The 12,366-nt window shown below is 40.7% G+C and overlaps 1 protein-coding gene across 2 annotated transcripts in view; it reads left to right on the top strand.

Moving 5' to 3' along the window:
- The first annotated feature begins 2,299 nt into the window (after positions 1-2,299).
- The window catches only part of LOC135108989 (unhealthy ribosome biogenesis protein 2 homolog), a 37,420-nt gene continuing 27,353 nt past the window's right edge, over positions 2,300-12,366 (top strand). The window contains exons 1-2 of one of the 2 annotated variants that reach the window (XM_064019921.1): positions 2,300-2,400; positions 3,518-3,627. In XM_064019921.1, the coding sequence (XP_063875991.1) occupies positions 3,615-3,627 (13 nt within the window). In that variant the 5' untranslated portion in view covers positions 2,300-2,400; positions 3,518-3,614. Of the gene's footprint in view, positions 2,401-3,289; positions 3,628-12,366 lie in introns of both variants that reach the window. The other variant, XM_064019920.1, reaches the window with a different exon arrangement.

Here is a 12,366-nt window from a genome sequence, read left to right on the forward strand (position 1 = left end):
TATATATATATATATATATATATACGTATCAGGCTCATTTACTTTATACAAGTAAATATCGTTAATGATATTACATTACAAGTGCCAGTAATGTACAGTACAATAAATATATTACAAATAAAAATTTAAAAAAAGACGTGCACTTCCTTCTACTCGTCCGCCGTGAGAGGCTGGGTAACATGTACGCTGGCCAACATAGTTTGCAGGCAGTTCCACACAAAACACATAATCTCTAGTATACATACAGTGCCTGATACAAGCCAGAAGGAACAGAAAATCGCTGAAGTATAAGAAAACAGTGCTGAATACAAAAGTAATTCTGCATTATGTTGTAGAGTTCCTTCAGGTTGGCGCTATGCTGCAGGCTTATATATATATATATATATATATATATATATATATATATATATATATATATATATATATATATATATATATATATATATATATATATATATATATATATATATATATATATATATATATACTCGTATATATATATATATTTTTTTTTTTTTTTTTTTTTTTAAGATGAATTTCAATAAATTCAGTTGCTCTATATTCGACCTTATATGGCAGTTTAATGCTTTAAGATTAGTTTTAATGATTATTTTATAACATTTGTTCATTAAGAAAAAAGTTACAGGCAATAATTGCCGAGAAAACTCACATGTCACTTCCACACGTGAGTATTGAGCCCAAGTAATTTCTCTTGTGAATACCTAACCACGCGGTAGGAATATATAATGTTTCATACACCGGGACCTTTTTCCCTTCATACCATTCCAGAGTTCTCTTTTTTTTTCACCTTATTCTCTTACTCATTCTGTCCCACACAAGTCACTTTTGTCTCACTCCCATTTTCTCTCATCTCATGCAGCTCCCTCTCTGCCTACTCTTATTCACACTTGTTTCAATTTCTTCCAGGCATTCTAATCTCATGCACAATTTGCAGGTCACTCCTGTCTGTCATTTTCATGCATCTCTTCCTCCTCCTGATTCCACCTTCATTCCACAGATACTCCTTTCATGCTATTCTAACACCATCCATTCTCTTGTTTCTTCTTTCTTGTATTAAAATGTCGCTTTTGTAAGTCTTCCCCTAAACATGCTCCATCCCATATCACCTCTCATGGCTTCTATGGAGTGCTGCATATCTTGGGGCATTCAGTGCCATCTTTGCTGCTCTCTTGTCTTATCAGTTTCACTTTCATTCCATGCACTCACATCCATACCATACCTTAAACTTGGCACAGCTACTCTCTTCCACATTTTTTTCAGCACATCATACTTACTCGCACTCAGCAATACTACACTTCCTAGTTAACACACACACTGATTCACCATACTTATTTGCCTCTTCAGAACCATTCGGATTCATTCACATCCCTAAATACTAATATTCTTGTGCATGTTGCAACTCTCTCTCTCTCTCTCTCTCTCTCTCTCTCTCTCTCTCTCTCTCTCTCTCTCTCTCTCTCTCTCTCTCTCTCTCTCATCCATCCATCTCACCCATAACATCTAACAAACTCTGGAGCTCTTCTGATTCACTCAGGACCATCAAGTCTGCATACAATAACATGCATATCTTACAATTCTCTACTCTTGCTCTAGCATTCATTCCTCTCATCCTGACTGTTAACTTTTCCTTATATAAGTTAAAAAAGTTGGCAATAAGGTACACCCTTGCCTAACTTCTCGCTTACTCCTCACCCACTCTCTATTTCTTAGCCTGTACGTATTTGGCTCTCGTGTCCTCAGTATGTTAACTATCTTTTCACTCAATCAAATTTTTTCTAAGACCTTGTCTAGCATTTCTGTTTCCCCTATCATATGCTTTCTCTATATCTAGAAAACCTTACTAAAACTCACCTCCATCATTCTTTCAGTCATTTCATTCACAACAAACTTGTTATATTCAGCTTTCTTATCCACATGGAAACCATTCTGTTCTTCACCCAGCACTCTGGCTTTCTCAGTCCATTTACAGAATCTTTTAATCAGGACTACACTAAATACTACTTACTGTATTCACTAATGCTATTGGCCTATAGTTCTTCAGCTCATTTTTACTCTTGTATCCTCACTTATGCAAGTGTCACGGCATTCATTCCACTTCCTTGACACGATCCCCATACTTAGCTGAATAAGTCAGTTGTTACGTCCTTCCCTTATTCGATTCTCCAACTACCATCACCTTCTCATACAACCCACTTCGGGATGTTCCAATAGCTTCAGAAAAGCCGAATCTCAAACAACACGGGCTTCAACAAACCTCACTTAACACGATCCAGGAAGTAAGTCTCGTCTCAGCCCCGGCTGCAGTGACATCCATTTCCTGTGGGCGTGCACTAATACGTGGATTACACTTAAGACCTCTCGCCCTCTCAATTAGTACTGGTACATAGTGACTACTGGAGGAAGGCTCTTTTTGTTAACGAAGAATTACCATTGTCAGCTCCCTGAAGACGACCATGTGAACCTGACCGAACGCAGTTTCTCTGATGTGGAGACCAAAGTGTAGTTATTCAGGGACATTTTTAGCGTACATCCCTTTGTTTCGTCGTATTCATATAAAAACACACATACCCACAAGCTCCTAGCATGTTAGTGGGATTGGGAATAATTTGGAATAGCTAGATTTGTTACGAGAATCTCAATCATCAAAGACAGCAAATTATACAGAAAAAGTGTGATATTTAGATCCAAGTGCATCATGGTGTAGAAATTTTTGAATTTTTTTTTCTAGAAGGAAAGGCCGATACATATTATAAAATTGAGGTTTTATTATAGTTTAAGCCATTACACACTACGTGGTAATAACCTACCTCATTTTGTTCTTCTCACTATTCACATAATTTCTAATGATTACACTACTTGTCGGAAATTAATAATAACGCCACAATAGGCCTGGGAATGCACAGCGCTCTCAACTTTTTCTAAGTCCACAGGTAAACATAAATGGTGTATTGTTGCCTGAACTTTAGTTGTTAGGTTAGGTTAGGGTTTTATTATAGTTTAAGCCATTACACACTACGTGGTAATAACCTACCTCATTTTGTTCTTCTCACTATTCACATCATTTCTAATGATTACACTGCTTGTCGGAAATTAATAATAACGCCGTGGGCCGTGGGTAGAGATTGGGGACATTGGCTTAAACTATAAATTTATCAAAATTGAATTAGTAGAAAATTAATAAGGTCAAGTGCAACAAAAGAACAAGATGAAGTGGAAATCTTGACCAGCGTGTTGTTGTTTACATTTCCAATGTCACATCTCGTAAAAGGACTTGATACTAACATTGCTGAAAGCTGACAAACCTGCATAAAAACTCCCAGAAAACATTATTAAAAAAAAACACGACTTACTATGTAGTGTTGTACCACGAGCAATATATAAAAGACGAGTGAGGGAGAAAAAGAAAGACCATAAATATTTCCAAAATCTGGTAAAATTAAATCAACACGCATAGACAACCAATGCGAAAATTATAATTTGGTGTTTAATGCCATAGAACAATCGTCAAATAGTGTATAGAGGACAAAATAAATAAAAGATCAAGTGCGGTCCTGGACGAGAGACGAGACCCCGGCACGGCGCCACCAGCAAGCATGGCAGGGGCAGGTGAGGTAGCATTTTGATTTTCGTAAAACTCTAATATATACTTCCTCCTCTTTACCTTTAAGCCTGGCACGGTGATTCTAGAGGCTGCTGAGGCAAGAGAACTTTTAATGGGTGTGAGGGAGAGAGTGAGTGCTGTTATTTAGGGCACGAGATGGCCGGGAGAGGTTGGGATGTCATATATTTTCCTCCCGATGCTTTCCTGACTGACATATCCTCTCTTGACTCTCTCCTGGCGGATATGTTCCCTCCTGACACTTTCCTGGCTGACATGTTCCTTCCTGACTCTTTCCTGGCTGACATGTTCCTTCCTGACACTTTCCTGGCTGACATGTTCCCTCCTGACACTTTCCTGGCTGACATGTTCTTTCCTGACTCTTTCCTGGCTGACATGTTCCTTCCTGACACTTTCCTGGCTGACATGTTCCCTCCTGACTCTTTCCTGGCTGACATGTTCCCTCCTGACACTTTCCTGGCTGACGTGTTTCCTCCTGACACTTTTCTGGCTGACATGTTCCCTCCTGACACTGCTGGGTGACTTGTTCCCTCCTGACACTTGCCTCACTGACGTGCTGCCTCCTATACATGTTCCTATTAATATTACCATCAGTAGTGCAATGTTATGAGTTCATATGTTGCGTTCTGTATACTACAACACTAATACTTTACTCACTAGGACCAATGATAGTGTGTGAATATAGTAAACTTTGTGTAGACGATTAAAGACTTGTTTATCATTCAGAGTTACTTTAAGTTTGTAAAGGATGGCTCACATTGTCTTGCGGCAGGTGCACCAATACAGCCAAAGCAGGACTGGCTGTGCTTTGTGGTCCAATCAGCTGAGGTTCTGTCCTTCTGCTCTGTCAGGTTCAGGTCTTCAGTCTTAACAACATATGATGGGGTCTTCATGCAATGGTTTTGTGCTGGTAATGTGGTGATATAGGTAAAATTTTTATAAGTGCACCCATCTAATGTTTTCTGACGAAACTACATTTTTCTGGTATATTTGATGTGCTTTGAATCTAGTAACCATTTCTGCGGCAAATCAAGTTTTTTCTTGTATACCCCTGCCCCCAGCACACGCATAAAAAATCAGAAATTCATCAAAAACATTAACTAAATCTAGCCTGACCTAATTAAACCTATGATAACTATTAACTAAGCCTAACATAAGCTAACTAAACCTAACCTGACTGACTGCAACGGTAAATTTGATAAAAATTAATATCTATGTAACAAACAATTTGCAGTGGTAAAGATATACACCACTGTGTTATATGTGACACAAGTACTTCACTGAGAACAGTATTTGTTTTTATGGCTGTGAGACAGGTGCACTTGCATGATAATAACATGATGTTAGTCAGGTGGAGTGTGGATGGTTAGTGTGGCAGATTGAATAGAGTAGTTGAGAGTTGAGTCAGGAGTCATCCCAGCCACTGTTCCATTTTGATCTCTTGTGGTCGTGACTGTTTGCCTCCGCACACGTAATGGCCTGCAGTTTAAGGAGAAGCTGAAAGTCTGGTTCACTTGCCTTTATCTGGTATGGTTAAGTTTTTTTATAACTATTGACAATATAAATGACAGTTCTGTACACCTAGGTATTTGTGAAATTAGTGCATGTGTGGTGGGGAAGTAAGTGGTGGTAATGGTATTTGTTTCGGCTTGCCTTTTGTGGCAGCAGCACAATGACACATCAGCTAAAAAGCCATCCACTGTCATCTGAAATGAATTGGCTCATAATTCAGATATAATGAACTTTAATGTCTCCTTTATGGAAGTAGATTTTTGATACAATGAAGGTCAGTGTAACACCCACTCAGAGGCGTTAGACAAGGGTATTTCTTCTTGGTATATTATTACGCCAGGTTATTGACACTCATTCATTCTTGTGTGTGTTTTCTTGTCCCATATGGTGAACGTAAGAGTGAACGTGAAGGTGAACGTGAGGACCCTTAATTAATCTCTATGCAATACAAAATTAACATAAGTGACATCACAAAGTCCACATGAAGGCATTAGAGCAACACATTAATGAAATCACTATGCACACGTGTCAAAAAAAAAAGAAAAAGAAATTAACAAATACATGATAAATAAACTACTAGCAAACAAGCTATGGTGACTATCTTTACGGTGTAAAGACCCTTCTGGGTCACATAAATCTCACATGAATGTTTGATTACCTAACTACGACAATTTACGTTGAAATATCACAAAAAACACAACATATATGTAACAGTTCTGGGTGTAACGTAAAGTAAATACAACAAGAGAGAATAACAAGCAACAAAGTACTACACTTTCCTAATATATTCCTAAACCTATCACAAATATAATAGAGGAACACTCACCAATCTCTGGCACTCACAGGGAATAAATCCACAGGTTTAAATCCAATAAGGTGTGTGCAGCTGCTATACCACAGATAGACTGCCGGCTTTACCTCCCTCCCTGAGCTACCTTCCCTCGGTTTACCACTCGAGGGATTCATACACAAATGAAACACTCATTATTCCTAGGTAGTTATCATATGAAACGAGCAAATACTATGAAACAAACAAATATGAAACGAGCAATATACAGTAATAATTTGTATAGTGACCACCATCAAACACCATGTGTTACACCCCGGCCCCGGTTCACCTTCAAAAAAAGGGGCGCTTACCTTACCTACATACTCATACATCATGTAATATACAAACTCAAATAAAGTACAAACCAACTAATAAATCACAATAATCAGTCACATAAAGAGCATCATCATTCAACTCAGTACTGAACCTGAACATGGAGTCTCGCCTAGTTCTGAAGTAGCACCTTCCAACAAACAAACCTTAGTAATAGGCCTCTCGTAAGTACCTTTAGTTGTACGAACGGCTACAGAACGCACTAAGCCATCAGCACTTGAATAAGTCTCCGTTACTAATCTAAGTGGCCATTGATTTCTGGTGCAGTGGTCTTGCTTTATCAAGATCAGATCACCTTTCATGATGTTTCTTTTTGGTGTCAGCCACTTTTGTCGCTCCTGCAAAGTAGGTAGGTACTCCAGTAGCCACCTACGCCAAAAGATGTCCGCTAGGTACTGGACTTGCCTCCAGCGACGACGGTATAAGTCTCCGCGTTCAAACTTCCCAGTCGGTAGCATCGGGCTCATCTGTAGCATCAGCAGATGATTAGGTGTTAATGGTCTCTCATCTCTTGGATCATCAGATAATTTTGTGATTGGCCTTCTGTTTACTATATTCTCTACTATTGTCAACAGAGTTACCAAAGATTCATCATCCAATGTCTCTTGTTTTACCACTCCTGCCAACACTCTTCAAATGGTATGAATCTGTCTCTCCCAGACTCCACCCATGTGTGAGGCTTCTGGTGGGTTAAACTTCCAGGCAATATCTTTCTTTAACAGATGCTCATGAATCTGATTTTGGTTCCAGTCTTTAATGGCATGATGTAGTTCTTTCTGGGCTCCAACAAAATTGGTACCATTGTCAGACCAGACTTCCTGGGGCTCTCCTCTTCTGGCACTGAACCTCTCTAGGGCATTGATAAAGCTATCAGTGTCTAGGGTATGTGACACTTCAATGTGTACAGCTCTAATAGAAAGACAGGTGAAAATGCAGCCATATCTCTTTACATTAGCTCTTCCTCTCTTCACTATGAATGGGCCAAAATAATCTATGCCTACCCTAGTGAAAGGTGGTTCAAATGGAGTAACTCTTGATGCTGGTAGATCTGCCATCTGTTGGATTTCTGTCTTACCCCGCAGCTTCCTACACATAATGCACTGATGCACTATTTTTTTCACGAGCTTTCTTCCTTTGATAATCCAGTAGCGTCTTCTAGTTTCTGCCAATACACGCTCCACCCCAGCATGACCGGATCTTCTGTGTAGATCTTCTATGATAAGTTTAGCTGCTGGATGTTCTTGTCAAATGATGAGCTGATGCTTGGTATAACCTTCTTGTTTGGAGTTAGTTAGCCTTCCTCCAACTAATAACAGTCCAGAAGCAGACTTCTTGGGGTTCAGCTTCCCAAGGTAAGTGGTCTCATTATGCAAAAATACTTTCTGGGCATGCCTGATAATTGCTTCCTCAGCACATCTCATTTCTTCTGCTACCAGCGGGCCTTTTAGGTATGGTTGCTTGCGTAAAATCTGGCGGAGTCTCAGGAACCAAGCTACTGCCTTTTTCATGCGATGCCAGGTGGAGTAGTAATCAAAAAATCTTCCCAGGTGATCTTCCTCAGTCTTCATGGTATACACTAATGGAAATCGCTTCACTTCTGCTATATCCTCTAGCTTAGCACAGTCAAATGCAGGTTGCTTTGGCCAACTAGATATATCCAAGAACAGAAAAGCAGGTCCCTTACACCACCGCTCCTCATTAGGAAGTTCTTGTGCTGTCATTCCTCTTGAAGCAATATCCCCAGTGTTCTGCATGGTGGGCACATATCTCCATTGGTCTGGTATGGTGTGTTCTAAAATTTTTGCCACTCTGTTAGCTACGTATGTCTGAAATGGTACTGTCTGTCCAATAGACTGATTTCTCTAGTGGCATTTGTAGCTCCTTTTGCAAAAGTGTGTCAAGTCTCACTGCTTCCAGTGCTGCAGCTAGTTCTAAGCGAGGTATGGTAGAACCCTTTAAAGGTGCAAGTCTGGATTTTGCCATAAGGAAATTAACAGAAACCTGTTGAGTTTCATAGACAGTCCGTAAGTAAGCCACAGAACCATATCCGTACTCAGATGCATCACAGAAGTGGTGTAATTGGACCGTCTTCATAAGAAGTTTATTAGGCATGATACATCTAGGAATACTGAATTCTTTAATGACATGAAGGTCATTCAGCCACCGGCCCCAATGTTCTTCCACATCTCTTGACAAAGGCTCATCCCATTCTTTTTCTTGTTTACACAGCTGCTGAAATAGCCTTCTAGCTGACAACACAAATGGGTTTACAAGCCCTAACGGGTCATACACTGTGCTTAAGGCACTCAGAATACCTCTCCTGCTCTTGTGGTGGTTCTTTACTTGCACATCTACCTTTAAACAATCAGATTCAATTTCCCACAACATGCCCAGTGCACGTTCTGTTTGCAGTTCGTCCCGGTTGATATCCAGAGTGGTGAAAGACCTTCCCCACTCCTTCTCTGGTATACTATTCATCAGCTCTGATGAGTTGGAGACAAATTTGGTGAGATGAAAACCTCTCATTGACAGTAGTTGTATCACCTGTTTTACAAGAGGTACTGCAACTTCAAGAGTATGCACAGATTTTAAGCAATCATCCACATAGAAGTTATGCATCACTGTACTTAATACAATCTCCGGAAATTCTTCATATTCTTTTGTCACTTGCTGGAGTGCATAAGTTGCACAGCTCGGACTCCACACCCCACCAAATAGATGAGAGGTCATGTGATAAACCAAAGCTTGTTTCCTGGTATCATCATCTTGAAACCACAGGAAGCGTAATACATCCCCGTCATCTGGAGTAACTCTAATTTGGTGGAACATTGATTCAATGTCAGCCTTAAATGCAATGGGTCCTTCCCTGAACCTTAACAGAACACCCACCAGCTTGTTAGCGAGATCTGGTCCTTGGCACACATGATCGTTTAGAGATAACTCTCCATACTTTGCAGCACAGTCAAAAACTATCCTAATTTTGTCTGGCTTCGTAGGGTTGTGCACAGGATGGTGTGGCAAATACCATACTTTACCATCAGCTCGGTTCAGGTCTTCAGGGGGAAATGCTACTGCATAGCCCTTCTTAAGAAGTTTATGCATCTCCTCTGTGTATCTCTCCTTCAAATTATTGTCCTTGTTCAACCGTTTTCCTAGCATTTGCAAGCGTTTTTCTGCCATGTTGCGGTTATCAGCCAGGTAGGGTCTTTCTGCCTTGAAAGGAATAGGTAAGGTGTAGTGATTATCCTCTATTGTCTTTCTTGCATCCCAGGTTTCCAACGTCTTTATGTCACTCTGAGACATTCCAGGAGCTTCAGAGTTCACTCCTTCAAGCTCCCACAACCTGCTAAGGTCTCTTTCTAGAGATGACCTATTATGCACAAAGTAAGACGTCTTCACGGCAGGTTTGAAGGGGTCAATTGGGCCATTGTTAGCCCAACCAAGTGGTGTATGGATGGCAAAAGGTTCACCAGGATGTCCCTTCTTAATTTCGTCAGGCAGCAGCAGGTCTGCACAGTCTTGGCCTATGAGTAAGTGGACTTCATCCACATCCAACTTTGGTATCTCCAAATTTTGTAGATGTGGCCACTTCTGAAGCTCAACACAACTAGACAAACCTGAGAGGTCTATATTCAGTGATGGCCTGACAGTCACTTCTGGTATACAGCAGGGCTCCTGCTTGTTATGAATGTCTGACACGAAAAGAGTGATCACAGTGGATTCAACAGGCATTCGTGTTTGAGTAATGGTAGTGAGCTCCATCTGGCGAGTCATTCCTTTGGCTCCTAGCTTGTCACACAACTTCTCTGTGCAATATGTTGTGTTAGTTCCTGGATCCAACATAGCATAGGTGTTGATAACTGTTTCGGTATCTGTACATCTGACTCTAGCCGGTACAATAGGTAAGGCCAGCTTTCCACCTTGACTTCTTGCGTAGTTGATCATTCTAGGAGGTACAGAAATGTTTTCAGGTGTAGGAGTGAACACAGGAGTGTGCGGCACAGTAGGTGCCTGTACGTTAGTATCTTCATCTGGTTTTCTATTTGGTAAATGAAGATAAGTGTTGTGCTTCAGGCCACATCCTGCCACAGCACAAACATAATTCCTATTACAGTCCTTACTTATGTGTCCACGTGCAAAACAGTTTAAGCAGAGACCTTTGGCTATTACAAGGGCTCTGTGTTCTTTTATTTTCAAGGCTTTAAACTGAGGACACCGTGTCATGTAGTGCTCTTGGTCACAGCATGGGCACTTTCCAGCTATTTGTTTTCTATTCTCTGATGCAATAAATTTACCTTCTGTTATAGATGCCTTTGTGGTGAAACTTCCAGCTTGTCTGTTCTGGAACTTACTTTGCTGATTCCTTCCCTTGTCCTTTTTCTGCTCCTTGTTGACAAGTCTCCCGAAAACAGGATCCGAGGCCTCATCAGCAGCATCACAGATGAACTTCACAAGTTCTGTTATATCTGCTCCTCTCTTGTATTTGGAGCGTATGTCATGGTTGGTCTTAATCCATCTCGTTTTAAGGTAATAGGGCAGATTTTCTACAATTTTTAACATGTCACCACTTCCCAGCTGACAGAGAGAATTCATTGCCTTGAGAGATTCCACATAACAATTTACTTCATCTGCGTACTCTCTCAGATCAGCTGCTGTTTTCACTTCAGGTCTGTTGACAACTTTCTTGATCCATTTACATGTTATGTTATAAGAGTTTCCAGATCTCTCCTGCAGAATTTCCAATGCAGTTTTATAGCCTTCTTCTGGGTTTAAATAGGAGGTGCTTTTCAGTGCAAGTGATGCCTTGCCTCTGCAGTACTGTTTGAGATACACCAGCTTCTGAGCTGCAGAAATTGAAAGACAATCTATACTATCTTTAAATGACGTAATAAATGGCCAGTATTCTAACTCGTCTCCATCAAATGTTTGGAATTCTCCTCTGGGTATATGCAGCGATTCAACAACAGTCTGCTGTTGGTTTCTTGAAGTATCCAACACTTGCCTGAGGGCATCAGCAAGGACGGAAACTGCTGTTGTTGCTGGGTCATCAGGTTCTGGAACACGAGAGGGTTCCCATGATACTCTTTTGGTCTTGTGGGATGTTCCTATGGGTGTACTTTGTGGTTGTGGAACTAAACCTGTAGCTTCTGGGTGTCTTGGTGTATTCGATCCAGTTTGGTATGAAGTGAGACCTCGCCCTTCGGCGTCCAGTTCATGTTCCACAGTTTTGTAAGAGTGAAGCTCGTCTTGTAACTTCTTTTCCTCTTCAATCAACTTGTCCTTCTCCTTTTTGAGCATCAGGTTTCGTAATCTAGCTGTCGCTGTCGTGCTCTCTTAGCCAGTTCCAGAAGTTCTGCTTCTAACTTCCTATTTTCTTCTTCTATGCTGTCTAGCGTGGTGCTCCACCACTGCTTCACAGCAACACCATTCACTGTCTCCTCAACCTTTTCTTCATCCTTGCCATCATCCTCGTACTGAGCGAGCCAGTTACTTATTCCTTCCTGTAGATCCATTGCTCGAGTGATAACGGCAACTTTATATGATTCTTCCTCACTGCGTAGTTCTTCATTTGGCAGTAGCTTCACAAGCTCTGTGTGAGCTTCCTCAAAATTTTCAATGCACTCAGGGAAAACACTCAATTTTTCTTTCACTTGTTGTATATTTTTATGATCACTAGTTAACTTGTCGATGTGGTTTATGTGTCGTGTGAGAACTCCCTTCATTGCACCGCGCCTCCTTACGGCTTCAGCGATCCTGTCCTCTAGAGGCACGTCCTCTTCGCCAACGACATCAAATTGAGCTGCTGCTTGTGTAGTAGACATTTTCTAGTTGTTGAAGTACACTGCACAAGAAGATTGTTGGACTATAACACCCACTCAGGGGCGTTAGACAAGGGTATTTCTTCTTGGTATATTATTGACACTCGTTCATTCTTGTGTGTGTTTACTTGTCCCATATGGTGAACGTAAGAGTGAACGTGAGGGTGAATGTGAGGGTGAATGGTCCAACTGGAAAAGGACCCTTAATTAATCTCTATGCAGTACAAAATTAA

This window comes from Scylla paramamosain, chromosome 18, assembly GCF_035594125.1.
Source record: "Scylla paramamosain isolate STU-SP2022 chromosome 18, ASM3559412v1, whole genome shotgun sequence".
NCBI classification, from domain to species: Eukaryota; Metazoa; Arthropoda; class Malacostraca; order Decapoda; family Portunidae; genus Scylla; species Scylla paramamosain.